At 28.9% G+C, this 18,856-nt stretch overlaps 4 protein-coding genes across 4 annotated transcripts, besides 8 other annotated features; 1 reads left to right on the top strand and 3 right to left on the bottom strand.

Moving 5' to 3' along the window:
- Positions 1-1,525: part of a mobile genetic element that runs on past the window's edge.
- Positions 504-767, bottom strand: TVAGG3_0334830 (uncharacterized protein; the record flags this gene model as incomplete). The annotated part of the gene is made up of 1 exon (XM_001284763.1): positions 504-767. The coding sequence occupies one exon, from the start codon at positions 765-767 to the stop codon at positions 504-506; it is 264 nt and encodes an 87-aa protein (XP_001284764.1).
- A 1,037-nt stretch (positions 1,526-2,562) lies between the features above and the next one.
- On the bottom strand, positions 2,563-3,447 carry TVAGG3_0334810 (DNA/RNA polymerases family; the record flags this gene model as incomplete). The annotated part of the gene is made up of 1 exon (XM_051230589.1): positions 2,563-3,447. One exon carries the CDS (start codon positions 3,445-3,447, stop codon positions 2,563-2,565), a length of 885 nt encoding a protein of 294 aa, XP_051100319.1.
- A 1,725-nt stretch (positions 3,448-5,172) lies between these two features.
- Positions 5,173-6,035: a mobile genetic element.
- Positions 6,036-6,787: 752 nt separating this feature from the next.
- Positions 6,788-7,177: a mobile genetic element.
- A 1,083-nt stretch (positions 7,178-8,260) lies between these two features.
- Positions 8,261-8,297: a mobile genetic element.
- Positions 8,261-8,297: a terminal%2Cinverted (terminal inverted repeat of Banshee-A3 transposon ID:TVAGG3_0334780).
- Positions 8,298-9,473: 1,176 nt separating this feature from the next.
- Positions 9,474-9,511: a mobile genetic element.
- Positions 9,474-9,511: a terminal%2Cinverted (terminal inverted repeat of Banshee-A3 transposon ID:TVAGG3_0334770).
- A 600-nt stretch (positions 9,512-10,111) lies between these two features.
- TVAGG3_0334760 (guanylate cyclase protein) lies at positions 10,112-14,836 on the top strand (the record flags this gene model as incomplete). Its single annotated transcript, XM_001318140.1, has 1 exon — positions 10,112-14,836. One exon carries the CDS (start codon positions 10,112-10,114, stop codon positions 14,834-14,836), a length of 4,725 nt encoding a protein of 1,574 aa, XP_001318175.1.
- A 366-nt stretch (positions 14,837-15,202) lies between these two features.
- Positions 15,203-16,280, bottom strand: TVAGG3_0334750 (activation of GTPase protein; the record flags this gene model as incomplete). Its single annotated transcript, XM_001318139.1, has 1 exon — positions 15,237-16,271. The coding sequence occupies one exon, from the start codon at positions 16,269-16,271 to the stop codon at positions 15,237-15,239; it is 1,035 nt and encodes a 344-aa protein (XP_001318174.1).
- A 2,566-nt stretch (positions 16,281-18,846) lies between these two features.
- Positions 18,847-18,856: part of a mobile genetic element that runs on past the window's edge.

The raw sequence follows: 18,856 nt of genomic DNA, 5'->3' as shown, positions 1-18,856 counted from the left end.
TTTTGGTCAAAGCTTCCACGAGAGAAAAGATTCCTCATTCGCTAAGGATTCCAAAAATGAAAAAATCATTGATTTCGGCTGAGAAAAAACATCAAAACCCTTCTTCCACGGGAACAAAGAAATAAAGAAGAAATAAAGAAGAAATAAAGTAAATTTTTTATTTATTCCCGTGGAAGATAGAGCACTTTTATGACACTTTTTATTCACGACAAACAAGACAAACAAAGAAAATAAGAAAATACGGCGCTGTCGCGGTTCGAACCACAGACCCTGACCCCTCCATAACACCACCTTAGACCACTGTGCTACGTAGCCTGTCGACATAAGATTTTATAAATTACATATTTGACGTAAATTTATTTCCCAGTTATTCAAAAATAATTAATTATTGAATAACCTAAAATCATTAATGAAAACATAAACGATAACATTTATTTCCTGTGTTGTTGTCATCATTTGTAAGAGAAGTTAATTGACATGGTAACATGGTAGTACTGAAAAAATTAAATTTGGATTGAGTTTAAAAATTCATCTTTATTAAATTCATCTCTTCCAATCAATTTATTTATTCTATTAAATTCTTTTATTTTTGCTTCACTCAGTTTAAGGATTGAACGGTAAGTTTCTAATTTTTCGATTATTTCTTTATCGTTTTCAACCCCACCACATTGTGACTTCTTTTTGTAATAGCATATTTTTGATTTAATTCTGTTTAGTTTCTTTTTATATTCATCGTCTGGACTCTTGACTGCTTTGTTGTCACTCATTTCTTACGAAATAAAAAAAATTAAATATTATTTAAATATAATGGAGTAATAAAATAAATCGGAATTTCTATTAATTTATTGCCAACTTCAACTAATGCATTACCGTTAATATATCTAACAAATTCAGCTATTGTGTCAAATCTTCGTCTTCTTTTTGTCATTAATTTATCAGTTTTTCCATAATCGAGATGAATCAAAACTTTATCCCCTTGTTTAAAATTCATGAGCCCTGAATTAATTTGTTCACGTTTAACATCATTCAACCTTTCCATTTGCTTTCTAATATATTCCCATTCTTTTGAAATATCATTTTTCATTTCCACCGGTTTCATGTTTATTGTTCTATGCCATGTATTATTGTAATAATATACTAACTGTTGTATGATGGAGTCATGATTTCCATCCCAGTATATCTGACTGTTAACCCCTAACGCATCTCTAAGAGTTCTCATTACCGCATCAACTATTTTATTATGAAACGTATATGGAGAAGATGAGAAGTAAAAATTAATTTGTGGAAAATAATGAGCCATAGCTGCCTGAAATCCTTTATCACCATCACACCTTATATTATCTACTCTTTCATGATCTAGTAAGTATTGAATAGCTCTTCTTGTTTCCTGTTCTGTTTTCCCTTTCACCGGAATGCAATATAAATATCTAGTGTTAATGTTAATGGCAAATAAATAAGTAACTTTTCCTTTTGAATATTCCAGATGATCGATTTCGTATGAATATGGATATGGTGCAAATGAAGGGCGACTGAATTTTTCCTTTAACGGTTGAATTTTTGGGTCAATTGGTTTATTTAATATCTTGAAATCCTTTTTAAAATCTTTTTGCTTCTTTAATGTTTGAAATGGATATAATAAAGTGAATGATGAAGGATTAACTGAAGGATGAGGAGGTACTGTCGTTGGAGGTTTTGGTGTTGCAAGTGGTTTAATTTTATCTGCTTTGATTTTGGATGATGAAGTTTTGGATTTGACACCCACTTTCATTAATTCTGGATGTATTCTGTTCATTTGTTTTAAATATGCTGTATATAAAGGTTTGATATACTTTCCCGCTTCGAGTTTATGTTGAAGGATGAATTCCAAAAGTTGATCTTCATTTAAAAGTTGGGCTGAATATGGTTTAACTAATGAATCATAAATTAAAGCTTGTGCTTCATTTATGGTCTGAAGGACCTGGGCGTTTTGCACCTTTAGCTGTTGAACATTTGCTACTTTCTCTTTTGGTGTTGTTTTCGGCTTTTTCTCTTTTGGTGTTGTTTTCGGCTTTTTCTCTTTTGGTGTTGTTTTCGGCTTTTTCTCTTTTGGCTTTTGCGGCTCAGGATTATATAAATTATATAATTCATCAATATCTTCTTCTGTTAATACTTTATTTTTGAAATCTTTCAACTGTTTAAGTTGTGATTTAGTTTTTTCCTTTGTATATTCATTATTTTTAATTTTGTCTTTAATTTTAGAAATTATTTTATCATGATATTTCAAAATTTCATTTTTATAATATGGATAATAATAATCCATATCATCACCCGTTATATTTTTATTATATTTTTGGAGATATGATTTTAATTCATAATAATTAGGAAAATATTGATTAAGTACTAAATCATCAATTAAATTTTCTAAATCTGCATTATCCATTTATATAAAAATAAAATAAATGTTTTAGGGGTGCCCACCTCTTTGAATCATAGTATCAAAACCATCATTTACATATTGAATCACATCATTAACGGTTCCTTTTGTCTCTTCTGTGGCATTTTATTAAAAATAAAATAAATGTATTAAATAAATGGCATACAACATCCATTTTCACAACATACAGCCTTAGTGTGTGCTCCTGTTAATGCAGTCTTACCGATTGTTAAGCGAGTCATTGACCCGTTTTTAAGTTGTAAATTAATATTCTGACCATCGAAAATAACTTTATCATTTATTATATCCAAATAATTTTTAGGTGTTAATTGTTTATTTTGTCGTAAACTAACACCTTTCATTTTTTGTGCAATCTTTTTAAAATCACTCCCATCAATTGAACCGTTGAATGAAGTATAACATTTAGGACATAAAGCAACCATGTTATCACCTTGTTTCTCAATTGCTAAACCCAATAATTTTTTCTCATGTGCTTTTTCTTCAACTTTATTCTTTAATTTAGGTTTAAATTTCTCATCAAAACAGAAGAAATCAAAAGGTGCGAATTTGAAAATGTTTTTATCATAAAATTTTTTATCGGTAACAATTGCTTGAAATGCTTGAGTGTTAGGAAGATTTGGATCGCCAGCGATTGCCCAATAAGATGAATCAGTATCACCTTCAATGAAATGAAAACGATTAACATCCAAGCATTTATACATAAAATCATAAATGAAAACTAAATACCAGTATTTTGCGTTATCTAAAGTAAAAAATGCCTCTTGTAAACATGTATCACATCTATAAAATCTATCTTTGAGCATCACTTGATATGTATCCTCTCCTATTTCTCTTATGTTTTTAAACTTATTTGACATACATGCAACGCGTGCCTTCTGTGCATTCATTATTTTAGTCTTTGCATAATTTTGTGTATTCATTGCATCGTAACCATATGATCCATTAAGTGAAATTTTGCAAAATAAACTTTTTCCTTTATTTCCTTCTAATTCAGCCTTTTGTCTTTCGTTCATAAATTCGTTCGCAAATTCATTAAAACAAGTGTTTTTAGTAAATGTTAAAATTGATTGAATGTCATCGATGATAAAATTAAATCTATCTATTAGATACCATAGATAATAAGAAGAAAATGGTTGATATTGGTTGTGTGTTGATGCTAACTGAGTTAATTTTCTCTGTTTCTGGTCAACTGGTAGATTGTTTGATTTCATGTAATTATACATAAAACCCAATTGTTTTTTCATCTGTGATAATATCTAAGTTTCTTATTATCGGTAAAAAGTTTATGTAATCATTAATGTATTTTTCATCAATGTGACCCTTTACTTCAGCCACGAATAAAGTATTTTTCTTCTTAATTATTCCCAGTGCTTTTGCTTTCTTTGTTGCTGTATCACAAATGATAACTCCATTCAATCTTCCCGGCATATACATTTTATGGTCAGTATATTGAATAAATCATGGGATTAGATGAAAATGATGAAGGATATAATGAATTAAAGTCAACACCAACAAAATGAGTCATAATGTTGGTGGTGTCCTCATTTGATACAGTTTTAGTTTCTGGATTATATGAAAGTTTATTAATGTGTGTGATTCCTTTAAGATTAACACGATGTTGAACATTTGATAGACCACCAGTAATTCCATTACGGAGGATGTGATAAGCTTCAACTGAATCTAAAGTCATTGGTAAATTATTTTTTAATGTGTAATTTCTTAAATTGATTCTTAAACGTTGAACATCTTCATCTTTGTTTGATTTTACGACATTGCAATAACAACACATTAACTGACAATTTTCTTTAGTATGTGGTTTTTCATTATCTATTCTATCTAATGTTGGTTTATTAGCATATGTAAACGCTTTACCACACATTTTGCATTTAGATGAAAGGATTAAATCGTGATAGTATTGAAAATCATCCATTGAAACATTATTTTTAGTATTCCTTTCTGCTTTTTCATCTTGTTTCTTATATGATTCAATTTTATATTTCCAATACTTTTTCGTTAATTCAAAACTTGATTCTATCTCTTCCTCAGGATATTTTTCATTAGGATTAAAGTCTTTATATGCTAAAGCGTAACGAATCATTGAAGCATTCGATGATAAAGAAAGATTATGAAGCATATCAATTTTATAAACAAATGTTTCTTCGATAATTTTATCAATTGGGTCAATCATAATTTCAACATCTTTATTGCAATAATGAATAAAATATTCTAATCTATTCTTAAAATTTTTAGCATCATTGAGATATATTTGATAATCACTATCTGATATAGTTTCTTGAGTTAATGCTGAATAAAATGAATCTTGAGTGAATGGTTCCTCTTTATATAATTCTTCTTCGTAATTCTCCCATGTGATAAATTGATAAGGGAAAAAGGATTTAACACGTGTTTTATTGTTTCCGAAATCTTGAGTGAATTGGTCCAATGTTCCACCCGCTATATAATTTCTGATGTCAATAAATCTCAATTCATATGGACAGTTTGTTTTCTTTACAATGATTTGCTTAAATTGTGAAGAAGAACCCAGCATTGATTTTATTTTCCATTTTGCAGTGTTTAAATCACGAAGAATTAAATTTAAATCAAACTTTCCCGAATTAAAACCTATGATATTCACTTTATTAAATTCCTCATCTAGAAGTTCTTTAAATGCTTCCTTCTGTTTTTCATTTAATGTCGTTTGCGGTTTCAATAATTCATCGTATTGTTCAATATTTGATTTAGCAACTAATGAACAGGTTGAAAATAAAAATTCAATCCAGTCAGAAATAAAAGAATCACTTGAAGTTAAGCAAAAATTCCTCGTATACGTTTTATCGCGGTCTACGACCTCGCCGCAAAGCGGCTTTAATTTAACTGTTGATGATACCATGAATGGTTTTAAGTAAGCGTTCAAAGTTGCACACTCAGAAAGTTGTAATTCTTCTTTAGTCTCTAATGTTTCAAAGTCAAAAGTAATATAATATCTTGTTGGTTTATAATATTTCTGCAAATTATGAGCTAATAACCACTGATATATCTTCTGTTTCGTAATATGTGGTGCATATGGTTGTTGAGTCTTTTGCAATTGAACGTCTTGAATTAATCTTCCATTATTTTCTTTACATTTCTCACAATGCTTTAAAAATCTTCTTTGGTTTTTCCTTTCTGGATCATCACGGATAGAATAAACTTCTTCTTTGCAAAAGGGGCAAACTTTATATCCTGTGAGTGCTTCAACGTCTGTAATTCTGTCAGCGTGAAGTTTTCCACATGGACTCTGTGTTAATAAAATATTTACTGTTTCAAATTCTGGATCTATCATTATTGATTCCACTAATGGAAAGTCTACCTTATTTATGTCCACGTCTTCTGGTTGAGGATCACAATAATAGAAATCAATATTAACGTTTAACATTCTCGCCAATCTCTCACTTTCTGATGTAATGTCAAACCCTTCATATGCATCTATTGCTTCATTTAAATAGCTTCTACGAGTTTTAGGATTAACACCATCAGGAATGTTATAGAAACGTTTAAATAACCTTCTACCTTCTGCTCTAATTTGATTATCATTCATTTTAGCTGTTCCGTTTTTGTTCATTTATGTAAGAACAAAAATTAAAAAAATAAATAAAAATAAAGTTTATTTTTAAAGTCCGAGACTCAGAGAGTCCAGGGCTAAAGCCCATAAAATGAATTAAGGACACATAAATTTTTATCATCTGCAACGTGACGGATACATTTTAATTTACTCAAGAATGCGTACCCTGATACATTAAATCTAATTCCTGTCTTATTTAATTTCACAACTTTGAAAAGGAATGTATGAATAGCTATAAAATGATGAGAAGATGTTTTATGGGTTGCTTCCATTTTTTCTGAAATAAATGAATAAATATAATGCTTATACGTTTTCATATCTTTTATATTCTTAATAACGAATGGTATAGACTTTTCAACTTCATCTTCCTTCGGTGCTGTTCTTTCATATGAAACATTATTGGTATCTTCAACAATGAAACCACAATCACATAAAATTTTATATGTTCCAATTGTTTCTTTTATATTTTATCTAATAAATCAAAAACTTTATCAACACCTGTGCATTTATTTAAATAATAATTTGTGTAAATATCATGATCTTCTTTCTTAATCGTATTAGTTGCATATGTCACGTTTTTAGAGCTTTTTTGAATTTTTCGAATCAAAGGGGTGAAAGTAGGATACAGGGGTATTCTTCATTATCAATAAATTGTAACTTATGTTTACGAATAAATTTAGTACCTTCTTCTGAAAGTGTTTCGTCTATTTCACCATCTAATAAATTTTGTGTTGATTCTGAGACATAATTTTTATATCTTTCTTCATGAGATTTCTGAACTTCTGATTCTGAAGCTGGGATATTCATTAAATCCTCTACTTCATTTTCATTATATTTTTCAACTTCTCTTAATTCCTTAATTTTTTCATCTATTTCATCTCTTATTTTTTCCAGTCTTTCAATTTCATCGTATTCATCATCTTTAATCCGTTCTTCATAATATTCAGGGAAAACATCAGGTTCTTTAGGTTTTTCTTTTTCAGATGTAGGATATAAGAAATTTAAAACATCATCTTTATTCATTTTTCCATCATAACTAAACTCATTTAAAAACTCGGCAAATTTTTGACAATTTCTTAAATAATATTTACTAACTTCATAACCCGCCTCCTCTAATATATCCATTATTTCCTCGTTTGTGAATCCTAATTTTTTCACGTCGTTAGTTTTGACACTCATTTCATACAAAATAAAAATAAATTATTCAAAAATGTAAGACATGAATTTTTAAAGTTTATTTTTTAAAAATTTTTTTATTTCATTATGGTAGTGAATCTTTCATTCATGAAAATAATTATTTCTAATTTCTTTTACTCTCCCATACATACTAGATTTAAAGAATTCAGAACATTTCCCATAATCTCCTAAATGTTTTCTTATCCCTAACGTGTGCCAGTTATTATATGAAACTGAATAAACTTTATCTTTATCTTTACACCTTTCATCACTTTCATCACTTCCAATATATTTATATCTCAGTTTTGATTTAGCATTTTCATATTCATTAGCGTTTAATAATTCACAGTCTTCCTTTTTAAATTGATGTTTAAGATATTCAGGATTTAATACTCTACGTTTATATGCTCCTAACTTAGTTCTAAAGGTTTTTCTACAAAATTTAGGAATTCCATCCTCTTTAATGTCATCAATGATTTCCATTTCATTATTTTCAATTTCTTCTTCTCGTTTATGAGGTCTTTGATTATGACTCCATTGATTCCATGAAATTAAATATTCTTTATCATTATATTTATACCTCATTAGCTTATTTTGGCTTTCATATTCATTTAATAATTCACAATCTTCATTTTTAAATTGAAGTTTAACCCATTCAGGATTTAAACGATGTTTAATTAATCGCGGAATATCTGACATCATCTATATATAGATTATTTTATAAAAGATAAAAAATAAATTATTTTAAAATTAATGTTAATTTTTTAAATGATGTGTTTAGTATATAATATTTATTACTAATTTATTTAATAATGTCGCGTTTTCTTACGAATTCATGACTTAAAAAAACGTAAGAAAAAATTTTATATCATCTATATATAGAAGATAAAAAAATATACCTCCATCTATATATAGACGTAACAAAAAAAGTCACACAACCCGCACTCTTATACTACTTGGCCAGCCACAGGACCTCAAAATTTTGCCATTATTATTTTGTTGTGGGATTATTCCATTTGAAAGCACAACTATGAGTTTGAAACGAAGTGTAATAAACAAAAATTCATCAAAAGTGACAGCTCTCAATTTTTTGACATTTGTAAATTCTAAATTGAATGAGAAAAATGAAATAATACTAAGCATAATATAATATACTAGATTTAATTATAATTAGGAAAAAGTTAGTTTTGAGAGTACTTTTCATAGGCATATAGAATGAAATCTTCTGAAAAATAATATCACATAAACTCATATTATTTTCTAATATATAACTATTTTATATAAAAATCAAATTCAATGATCTTAAAAGCGAAGGATAAACCTCAAAATTTACGAATATAATGAGTGGGAATATAATGCTTATCTATCATAAAACCATATGAAATATCAATTTTTGCTTTACGCCTAATTTTTGACGACAATTAGCAAAAAATGTTAAATGTTAACACTCAGTCCATTTGAATATGAAAATAAAATTGACTTTGATTAAATGTTTTATTTATCATGCAATTCTTCTTGCGACCAAAGATTTGAATAAAAGTTCAAAAAATAAGAAAGCTTAAAAAATAATATACGGTAGTGTTTACTAATAGATGAATAGTATATAAATTCTATTAAAATGGATTTGATCCAAAAAAATATAAAACCAAAAATAATTGTTATAATTTAAATGAAGAAGTAATTTAAAACGATTTTATTTATGATCAAATTTTATAATTTTTTTGGATCAAATCCATTTTAATAGAATTTATATACTATTCATCTATTAGTAAACACTACCGTATATTATTTTTTAAGCTTTCTTATTTTTTGAACTTTTATTCAAATCTTTGGTCGCAAGAAGAATTGCATGATAAATAAAAACATTTAATCAAAGTCAATTTTATTTTTCATATTCAAATGGACTGAGTGTTAACATTTAACATTTTTTGCTAATTGTCGTCAAAAATTAGGCGTAAAGCAAAAATTGATATTTCATATGGTTTTATGATAGATAAGCATTATATTCCCACTCATTATATTCGTAAATTTTGAGGTTTATCCTTCGCTTTTAAGATCATTGAATTTGATTTTTATATAAAATAGTTATATATTAGAAAATAATATGAGTTTATGTGATATTATTTTTCAGAAGATTTTGTGTTCTTCTTCAAAATTTTATTTTTTTTATTAAAAAGAATCTTTACAAAATATACATTTACTTTAATTAATATTTAAAAACGTGCTCTATCAAAAGTTCCAAAAATTCAATATTTTAGCTTTTCTGATGTGTCACTTTTGATGAATTTCTGTTTACAACAGAAGAAAAGCTAAATTAGTAATGGATCATGAAGTTGAAAGGATTGATTTGTTGGTTTATATATTGAGGCAAAATTCATCTGAGATATGTTTAGTTATCATGTACAGAAGATGATGTTTCAATAAAAGAATATGTTATATCAAAATGAGAATTCAACGATTATTACAAATTCAATTTATTTAGAATGTTCTGACCGTATTAAATCTTATTTGGCATCCGGTATTATTTTTCATAATTTAAGGGTTATCGTAAATAATTCAAATCGTATCGTACTTTTCAATAACGATCATATAATTACAATATTATGAATGCGAGTGAAAAATACTTCTTAATTTAAGATGTTGGAATTGAATTAATTGAATATTCAACTTGCCATTTTCAAATATGAATATGATAATAGAATAATAATTTATTAAAAAATAATAAACGGTTCCATTAATTAAAAAAATAATTCAAAATTTGAAAATGTGTATTTGATGCATAAATTAAATGTACATAAACTATTGATTTATTACATGAAATTATAAACATTCTCAATTTTTGTATATTTCAATGTTTATTTTTCTCCTGAAATTTTATTTGCAATTTTTTTAATAAAATTATGTATCCAGACAATCAAGCCGGTCAAGCGATTCCAAATTCGGCTTCGATTGATGGAACAAGTCAACTATATAATATCTATAGTTCAGATGGCTATGTTGATTCACATTTTCCCCTATGGAGCCAACTATTTCTTGAAGTAAAGCTTCCGATTGAAGTAGTTTACCCATTTATGCTAGTATTCTTTATTCAAACACTTAGTGTCTCACTATACATATGGACTGACTACTGGCAGCAAGAACAAAACTATGAAGTTCAAAAGTGGGTAAGGACTATTATGTTTTGGCGTCCAATTCCTAATAAGGATTACTATTGTCTGATTCTTGCCGCAATTTTTTTCTTTATTAATATAGCATTTTTAATTATAGACACAATACAAATGTCATACTACAGAATCCAAAGAAAATTCATATCGGCACTAATATATCCATTACGAATTTACTTCGATACATTCTTGGTTACATTCATTGTTCCAAATCTCGTTAATTTAGGAGAATCATTTGCGATGATTGCAAATGGAAACCACTCTGTAGCAATCGTTTTTGCGTTTATTTTATCAATTGCTAATGAAATTTACATTTATAGTTCAGTTAAATTCATTCAGTCCTTTGCAGCTATCTCAGTCAACATTAACGTTTCACCACTACTTAACTTCGACTCTACTTTCATAACAAGAGTAATGGACTGCCTACATGTTTCAATTTTAATGTTCTTTCTGGTTAATTTATTCGAAAAATGGTCATATATTGTTGATATAATAATTCATGTCCTATGGTCACTATATTCACTCATTTATCTAATTAAAAATATGATATTTGTTGATCCATTTATAAATGGATCATCACTTGGCCTTTTTCTTTCATGTTTCGTTGCAGATTTCTCAAGTATTGCACTTTACTTCTATAAAGACAGCCGTTGGTACGTTGTTATAGGCGCGATTTTAGTCTCATTTGGAATTTTTATTCTTGCATCAATATTATTTGTTTACATCCGCCTTAAACGGATAAAACAAGATCTAAAGGCAGTTTATCTCAATCAAGACGAGTATAATTATTACTATGACGAATTAAATTTGAAATATGATGAAGAAAGAGCACTTATGTACTTAAGAATAGGGTTCACTTACAATTGTCCATGCTTTTATAACTGGTCTTTAGTAAATTACATTGAAGAAAATTTCGATTCAGAAAAAGCCATCAGTTTATGCTTATTTTTTGCCAATTTCTTTCCAAAAGAGTTCCGATTACAGAACAGGCTCGAATCGAGGCTTCTTAAAAGCAGAAAGTTACATTATTTGACAAGATTTCTTTTATATCAGGTTGAAACCGTCAAATCAGTCAGGCAATCATCGGACAACACAAATGCACATTTAAAACTCCTTGAAATAAGAAACCAGTCAAGACAATGCGAAATGATGACAATAGAAGGTTTAGACGATACAAAACTTGACAAAACTTATTTTGAAAGCCTTAGTACAAAATGTTCCAGAACAAAAGCAATGTGGAGAGAAGCTTTAATTAATTTCCCGAACAATCCTAGATTCTGCGAAGAATATTGCCGATATTTGGTCGAAGCAGAATGCAATTTCCCAGAAGCGATAAAAGTAAAGAACAGACAATCAAACATCGAACTTGGACACACTTACTCAATAGATCATTGCTTCAGGAGTATGGTTGCTGCATTTCCTAACTACTTGATTGAAAAAATTGTTGATTTTGAAGGAAGAATCATAAGAGATGATCAAACAATTGAGAATGATTCTTCAAGAGGCTCATTCAGAGATTCATCCAATAATGACAACGAATACGGTTCTGTAGAGACCGATTTAGATAATGAACTCGAAGAATATATTGCCAAAAACACAATAAGAAAGTCAAGGGCCAGATTAGCTTTACATAGACTCCTTGAGACCAAATTACCTTTTTCAATTCGTTTTATCAAAACATTATCCATTCTTTTGAGTCTTTTTATTGTTGTTTTGTTCTTGTTTGGCTTTATTTTCTCATCAGTTAATGTCAGACACAACGTGAAGAACATGAACCAGCTTGATTATATTGCTAATGCAAGATATTACTCAGCATTGTCAAGTATTTCGATCATGGCTGAATACATGAGATTGAATGGATTATTTGACAAATATCTGAATGGTGTTGAGCAAATTATTCAGGATTTACCTGATAAAGTCACTCCTGCAGTGAATTTTTCTGGTGAATTGCAACAGCCGATGCTTTATTTCATGCATTATGCAGCAGAAAACTTCACTGCATTAATGAAAATGTTATCAAAAGAAGCTAATGTTGATACTAGCATTTATCCTTATCTACAGCCACTTTTCATTAATAATCTTGATTGCTACATTTATTATTTAGATACTGCAACATATTCAGCAGGGAGTTCTCAATTTGTTGCTGCTTTACCAAATATTTTTGCCCAAATGTTCATATATCAAAGATATTTGGCAGGTGTCAGTGAAGAAAAAATGGCAACACTTTCTTATGATCCTGATGCATTCGAAATTGCAAATAATTTCGAATCTTTATATAAGGGCTCTGTTTTCTTGTTTACTAATCTTTCTGAATTTCAACAAAACAAAGTTTCTAATCTTCAAGTAACATTTAAGAATTTTGCCAAATCATTTCCCATCATAACTTTTGTTGTTATGTATTTTCCGCCACTTATTTTGCATCTCTTCACTCTAAGAAGTGAAAGGAATTTGAGGGAAATCTTGAGATCCATTGATTCAACAGAAAAGGCAAATGCAGCTGACGCAATTTTAATAAATAAGAAAGAAGATGAAATTAAATTCGCCGATAATTCAAACAGCAGTGGTTTAAGAATTTATTTGTTGCTGATTTTGAATTTTTTGGGAATTTGTTATGTTTTGATAGTTTTGGGAGGCTGCTTTATAATGATCAATGTTTTACAGGATTTAATAAAACTGAATGGATGGAATGACTTTGCCTGCAGAAGAATGGCACTTTCAGCCGAATCTCTAAATACATTAATCATATCAATAGTTTTGAAGGATATTCATGGAACTTTTCCAAAGACTTTGACACAACATTTTATCAATTTGGCATCAAATGTTTTGGATAGTTTGTACGAGGCTGATCAAAATTTAGTATCAGGAACAAATACTACAGAACCTTGCATAGATTTTGACGAAGAATTAGATAGTTATAATATATACGATGGTCATTTACAAAATGACACAAATAAACCGTATAAATATTACTACAATGCTTCGTTGCATCAACAAATCGGTATCTATAAGAGTTATGCATCACAAATATTGATGGATGCCGAGTCAGATAATAACAATATTACAATATCTGATGCAATTAATGCATTGTTTATATCAGATTATGTAATGTTTGACAGACTTTTAGTAGTAACACAAAGATTCCTTGATCTTTGCCAGAAACAAGTCACAAAGATGGATATTTGGTTCGTAATGATAGAATTACTCGCTCTGTTAGTAATGATTTGCTTCTTACTAACCGAATTCTATTATTATCATAATAGAGTCAAATCATTCAATGGTGGCTTGTCAATTTTGAAGAGAATTAATCCATATACATTGCTGAATAACAAGAATTTCTCAAAGATGTTCCTTAACGATGAAACAGACAGTCCGATTGAAAAACTTTCTCTTGAAGGATTGATAATTAAAGGTGCAAATGATGCAATTTTCGGAACTAATGTTTACGGAATTGTTGAAGTTGCAAATAACTCTGTTACTTCTTTACTTGGATACACTCCTGAACAGATTTTAGGTCAAAATGTTACTTCTGTATTTGCTCCGGAATATATCGAGCAAATCAACGCAAAACTTGATCAGATGAGAAACAGACAATCATCATCTTTCTTCGAAGGAGATTTTTGCGTTATTTCTGATGCTTCTAAAACAATTCCTGTTCATTTATCAATTATAGGAATGAAAAATGGATACAATGATAATGTGAACAACTTTGTTTTAGTTCTTAGAAATGATGAAAAGCTTGTAATGCAGATGAAACAAGCAGAAGATGAAAAGAAGAAATCCGAAAAACTTTTATATCAGATTCTTCCAAGAGATATCGTTAACCAAATTAATAGAGGAGAAAATGATATTTCTTTCAATGTAAGTACCTGCTCAATCATTTTCATTGATATAAACAAGTTCTCGGAATACGCAGCAAATTTGACTCCTTCAATGATCATGACAAATTTGTCTTTCTATTTCTCTGTGCTTGACAAAACAGCCGCCAAATATCCTTTATTGACAAAAATCAAGTTGATCGGAGATATTTACATGGGAGCAAGTGGATTGTTTCCAACAGAAGATATGACAAACGAAAGTCATGCAGAGCAGACATGTTTATTTGCACTCGATGTTATGTATCAAATGGATGAAATCAACAAAAGACTTGATACAAGCTTGGGAATTAGAGTTGGAATAAACACAGGAGGTCCAATAATTGCCGGCGTTTTGGGAACTGATAAACCATTGTTCGATATAATTGGAGATCCTATTAATGTAGCTTCAAGACTCCAATCAACTTCAGCTGTAAACCATATCCATGTTAGCAAGGAAACAGCTGAGTTAGTTAAAAGCATGAACTTTGACGTAATTCCAAGAGGACAAACAGCTTTGAAAGGAAAAGGTACCCAGCAGACTTTCTATATTTCTGCTCCACATTACCACTTTAACAGTTCATCAGGCAGTTATATAATGACAAAGTAATTTATATTATTATATTAATGAAAGAAATTAGATTCAATTTCTCTTTTTATTTCTCAAATAAAGAGGGAAATTGAACTCATGCACACTATTTTGTTTATAAAATTTTGTTTGTATTGTTTATTTAATTATAAAATATTCTTTATACATGTTATCAAATCAAAATTATTTTACACTTTTTATTTCAGATATGAAATTAGGAAGTTTTGATTTTTGGAAAGAATACAGAAATCTATTCCTATTATTTAATTGATTTTATGTAAGATATAATTAAATTATACTGTCATTGAGCAAATAAATAATTCCCAGAGATAAAAAGAGAATTCTATCGAATCATATGGCATAAACAAAGAGCTATTTAAAAATTAATTTACATAATTTATCTTTATTCGTAAAAAAATATTTACATGTTGAATTTTCCGAACATTTCATGGAGGAGTGTAGTCTGCTGTTCTCCTACACCAGTGTCAACGATTCTTTCAGCGACAACTCTCTGCTCGATAAGATGATTTCGAGAGAAAGCTCTCAATCCAAAGGCCATTTCCATTAATTGGTCTTGATCGATCATATTCTTCTCGCAGTTAGAGAGGAGATTCGTAAACTGACTTAATTTCTGAGCTTTGAGGAATTCTTCTTGGTGAATCCTCAAAAAGCCAACGGCAACTCTGTAGATGATCTTGGGACCTTCGACAAGGAATGAATCCCAGATTCTAAGGACGGTAGGAATTGGAAATGAATTGGAGAAAACTGTAAGAAGCCAACCGGAGGCTGTAAGCATCCATTCGTGGTGGAGCTTTGTTGCGTGTTTCCAGACTTCTGGAGTTCTTTCGTGTAAAATTGAATTGAATAATTGCAAATCAACACGAAATCCGTGCATTCCTGCAGTGTAGTAATCTGCTGGTAAGAAGTCTTCAACGATTGTGCATAGAGCATGGTAGGCTGGTTCATCACCCAATACAACTAGTAATAAAGCCGCAATAAAATTGAGAGATTGGCAGTAACCAATTTCAGGATGAGTTACTGCAAAAGCAATCAAGATTTTACGCAAAATATCTTTGGATAAATTTTCTGCATCATTAAAAGTTCTTTTGAGATCATTTTCAATAATATCACGATAATTTTTGGGAACAACTTCAACCATTTTATATGATCTGTGATAAATATCGTTAGATTTTGAGATTTTTTCTTCGAGTCCAAGGATTTGACCCCAAATCATAGGTCTTAATCCTTGAGGAATTCCTGCACGAATTAACTTTTTGAATTTTGAAGATTTTACATAGATTTTCTCTATTCCGCCTGCACTTTTAATATAATTTGTCCAAACGTCACTTTGTTTTTGTTCGCGAGTGGCACGCTCACTTACATATTCGTCAATAAGTTTTTGGGACCATTGATTGCAGAATCCATATTCATCAATAAAAGGAATACTTTCACTCATCGATATTTGATAGAGAAAAAGAAATGATAGCAATTGAAAAGTTTACATTCATTTTCACGGTTCGATCCAAATCGTTAGATACTTTGGAAATGGACTAAATAAGGGATGTATATGCTTTTTCTAAATTAAGAACAGCATTATGTAACAATTTCAACCGGAACTAGGATTCTCAAATAAAAAGTCACTTTTTTGTTACAAAGAAATGTTACAAAAAAACAAAAATAAATTAATTCTCATTTGATCGTAATACGATGCATAGTTCTCTTATTCAATGTATGCCTTGAATTTAATATTAATAACCAATATTTCATGAGTTAACAAAACTATAATTGTCATTTCGCGATGTCAGGACTTTCCTATCCAGTTTCCTTGAGTAACATCAAATGTTATACCAAACGGTTAGTTGCACGATCATAATTACGTAAAAAATATCTTACAGTATACGGAAAATTTGGGTCTTAAGCTCACTTTTGGTCTTATTTTTTTGACAGGGTGGGCCGCATAAATATCTGTGAAATGTACTTAGTATGAAATTAAGGTGTAGTCTAATGGTTAAAACCGCCGGATTGGCTTTATTTTTGGGGTCCAGAGTTCGAATTAAGTGCCAGACATTTCTTTTTTTTTCTTTTTTTATCAATGAAAAATAAATAGAAGATTGCTATTTGTAAGAAACAAGTAAACTGTTTTTAGTCATATATATTGAATAAATTAAGATTACTAATAATAATTTTGTGAATTTGACTCAAATTTATTAATATGAATCAATTGGATGTTCTCAAGTTCACTATTCATACCAAGAGACTTAGTCAATCTTGGTATAACTGAATTATCCATATCAAAACATTTAAATTTTCAGAATTGTTCTATATTGTTATAGGTGGAAGAGCAATTACAAACAAAAAATGTATTTTAAGATAGGCAGATACAAATAGACTGTAAATTATAAAAAACATAAAACAATATTCTAAAAAATTTTTATTCTTATGAAAATATTGATTGGTTATAACATGTATCTAATGGTCTGTTTGAATCTCATATAAAGCAAAATTGAAAATTATTGAGATAATATCCAAAATATAATTATTTTAATTTGAGATACAACTATGGTAATTATGTATTATAATGATATTTGTTGTAAGTTCTTATGTTTGTATGATCATAAATCAAAAATATAAGAATTTTTTGTTAATTTCTTCGGCAATCCATTATTTAAACTTCAAATATCTATTGTCACATGCTAACATACATGAAACTAATTAAAGGGGTATATCGTAAATAAGTTATTATGAATAAATAGAGAAATTGAGGTGATTGTTTTGCAATTTTGAAATTTACTAACGCTTATGTTGAAATGTGATGTTATTCACATAATACCAGATCTCATGATTATAATAATAAAAATAATTTGAACAATAAATGAGATTGGTATTAAAAATTGGATTTTGACACAAAGCTGCATAATCAACTTATATACATAAGAATGTTAAGCGATTAACAATATTTCTTTCTCAGAATTGTTTAAAATTTAAAGATCAAAGTTCAAATATTTTGAATTTAGGATTAGAAAATCTTATAACTGTTTTGTACTTTGATTGTAATATAACCAAAAAGATTATTTTACAAAAATATGAGTATTTAAATACGAAATATATTATTCATGGATCAAATTCCGAATTGATTCTTATTAAAATAATTCTTGAGGATAATACAATTTATTGATATAATGAAAAAGAAAAAATAAGATGTATTCGGATTCGAACCTGGTTTTTCCGACCCCAAAAATAAAGCACGTTAGCAAATGAACCACATAATTATTTTATACAATTTTTATTTTTAGCTATAAGATTTTTCCCCAAACTTGCTTACCTGCAAATATACCTTCAGCTTCATAATTGATCAAAACTTACAAGGTCAAAGAGTAGCTTAATACTGCACATTTCAATATACTGTTTACTTCATTTTCAAAAATTATTACATATTGTTCAATTAACGATTTTTTCACAGATGACTTTACTAACAAAACTGACCCATTCGTATCGCTCATTACCAACTTACAAAGTCGAAAACACAAGTTTCTGCGTCCACAGAGCATATGATTTAATAACGGATATCATTTTTAAATAAATGTGTATCTATTAACAAGTATTTTCATTAAATCTCATACAACAGAGAAAGAATACGAGTCTAATATGGTCAGAGAGACTTGTGTCAGATTTTGAATTTTGTAGATTTCAACACAGTATCTCAATTTTGCATACCAAGATATGCACCTCTACAAATGCTTTTCATATCCACTCCGACTTCAAGCGTAAATACTTCCCATCTCTTACAATCATTACTTTTTTCGAACTCCCTAAAAATTTTTTTAAAAAAAATTTTATTTTTTGACACTTTGCAAAATCTTAATATACATAGTATATAGACGCTATGTTTTTCCAAGTTTTTTTGCCAAAGTATTCAAAATTGTGGGAATTTTGCGGTTAAAAATAAGACCCAAAATGATTTTAAGACCCACTTTTTCCGTATACTGTTATAAATATTTGATTCATTTACATTTTTCCATTTACAGTTAGACTATAGATCCG

This window comes from Trichomonas vaginalis, chromosome V, assembly GCF_026262505.1.
Source record: "Trichomonas vaginalis G3 chromosome V, whole genome shotgun sequence".
NCBI lineage: Eukaryota > Parabasalia > Trichomonadida > Trichomonadidae > Trichomonas > Trichomonas vaginalis.
Note: the sequence above shows the minus strand (reverse complement) of the source record. Positions and strands in the feature narration are given on the sequence as shown.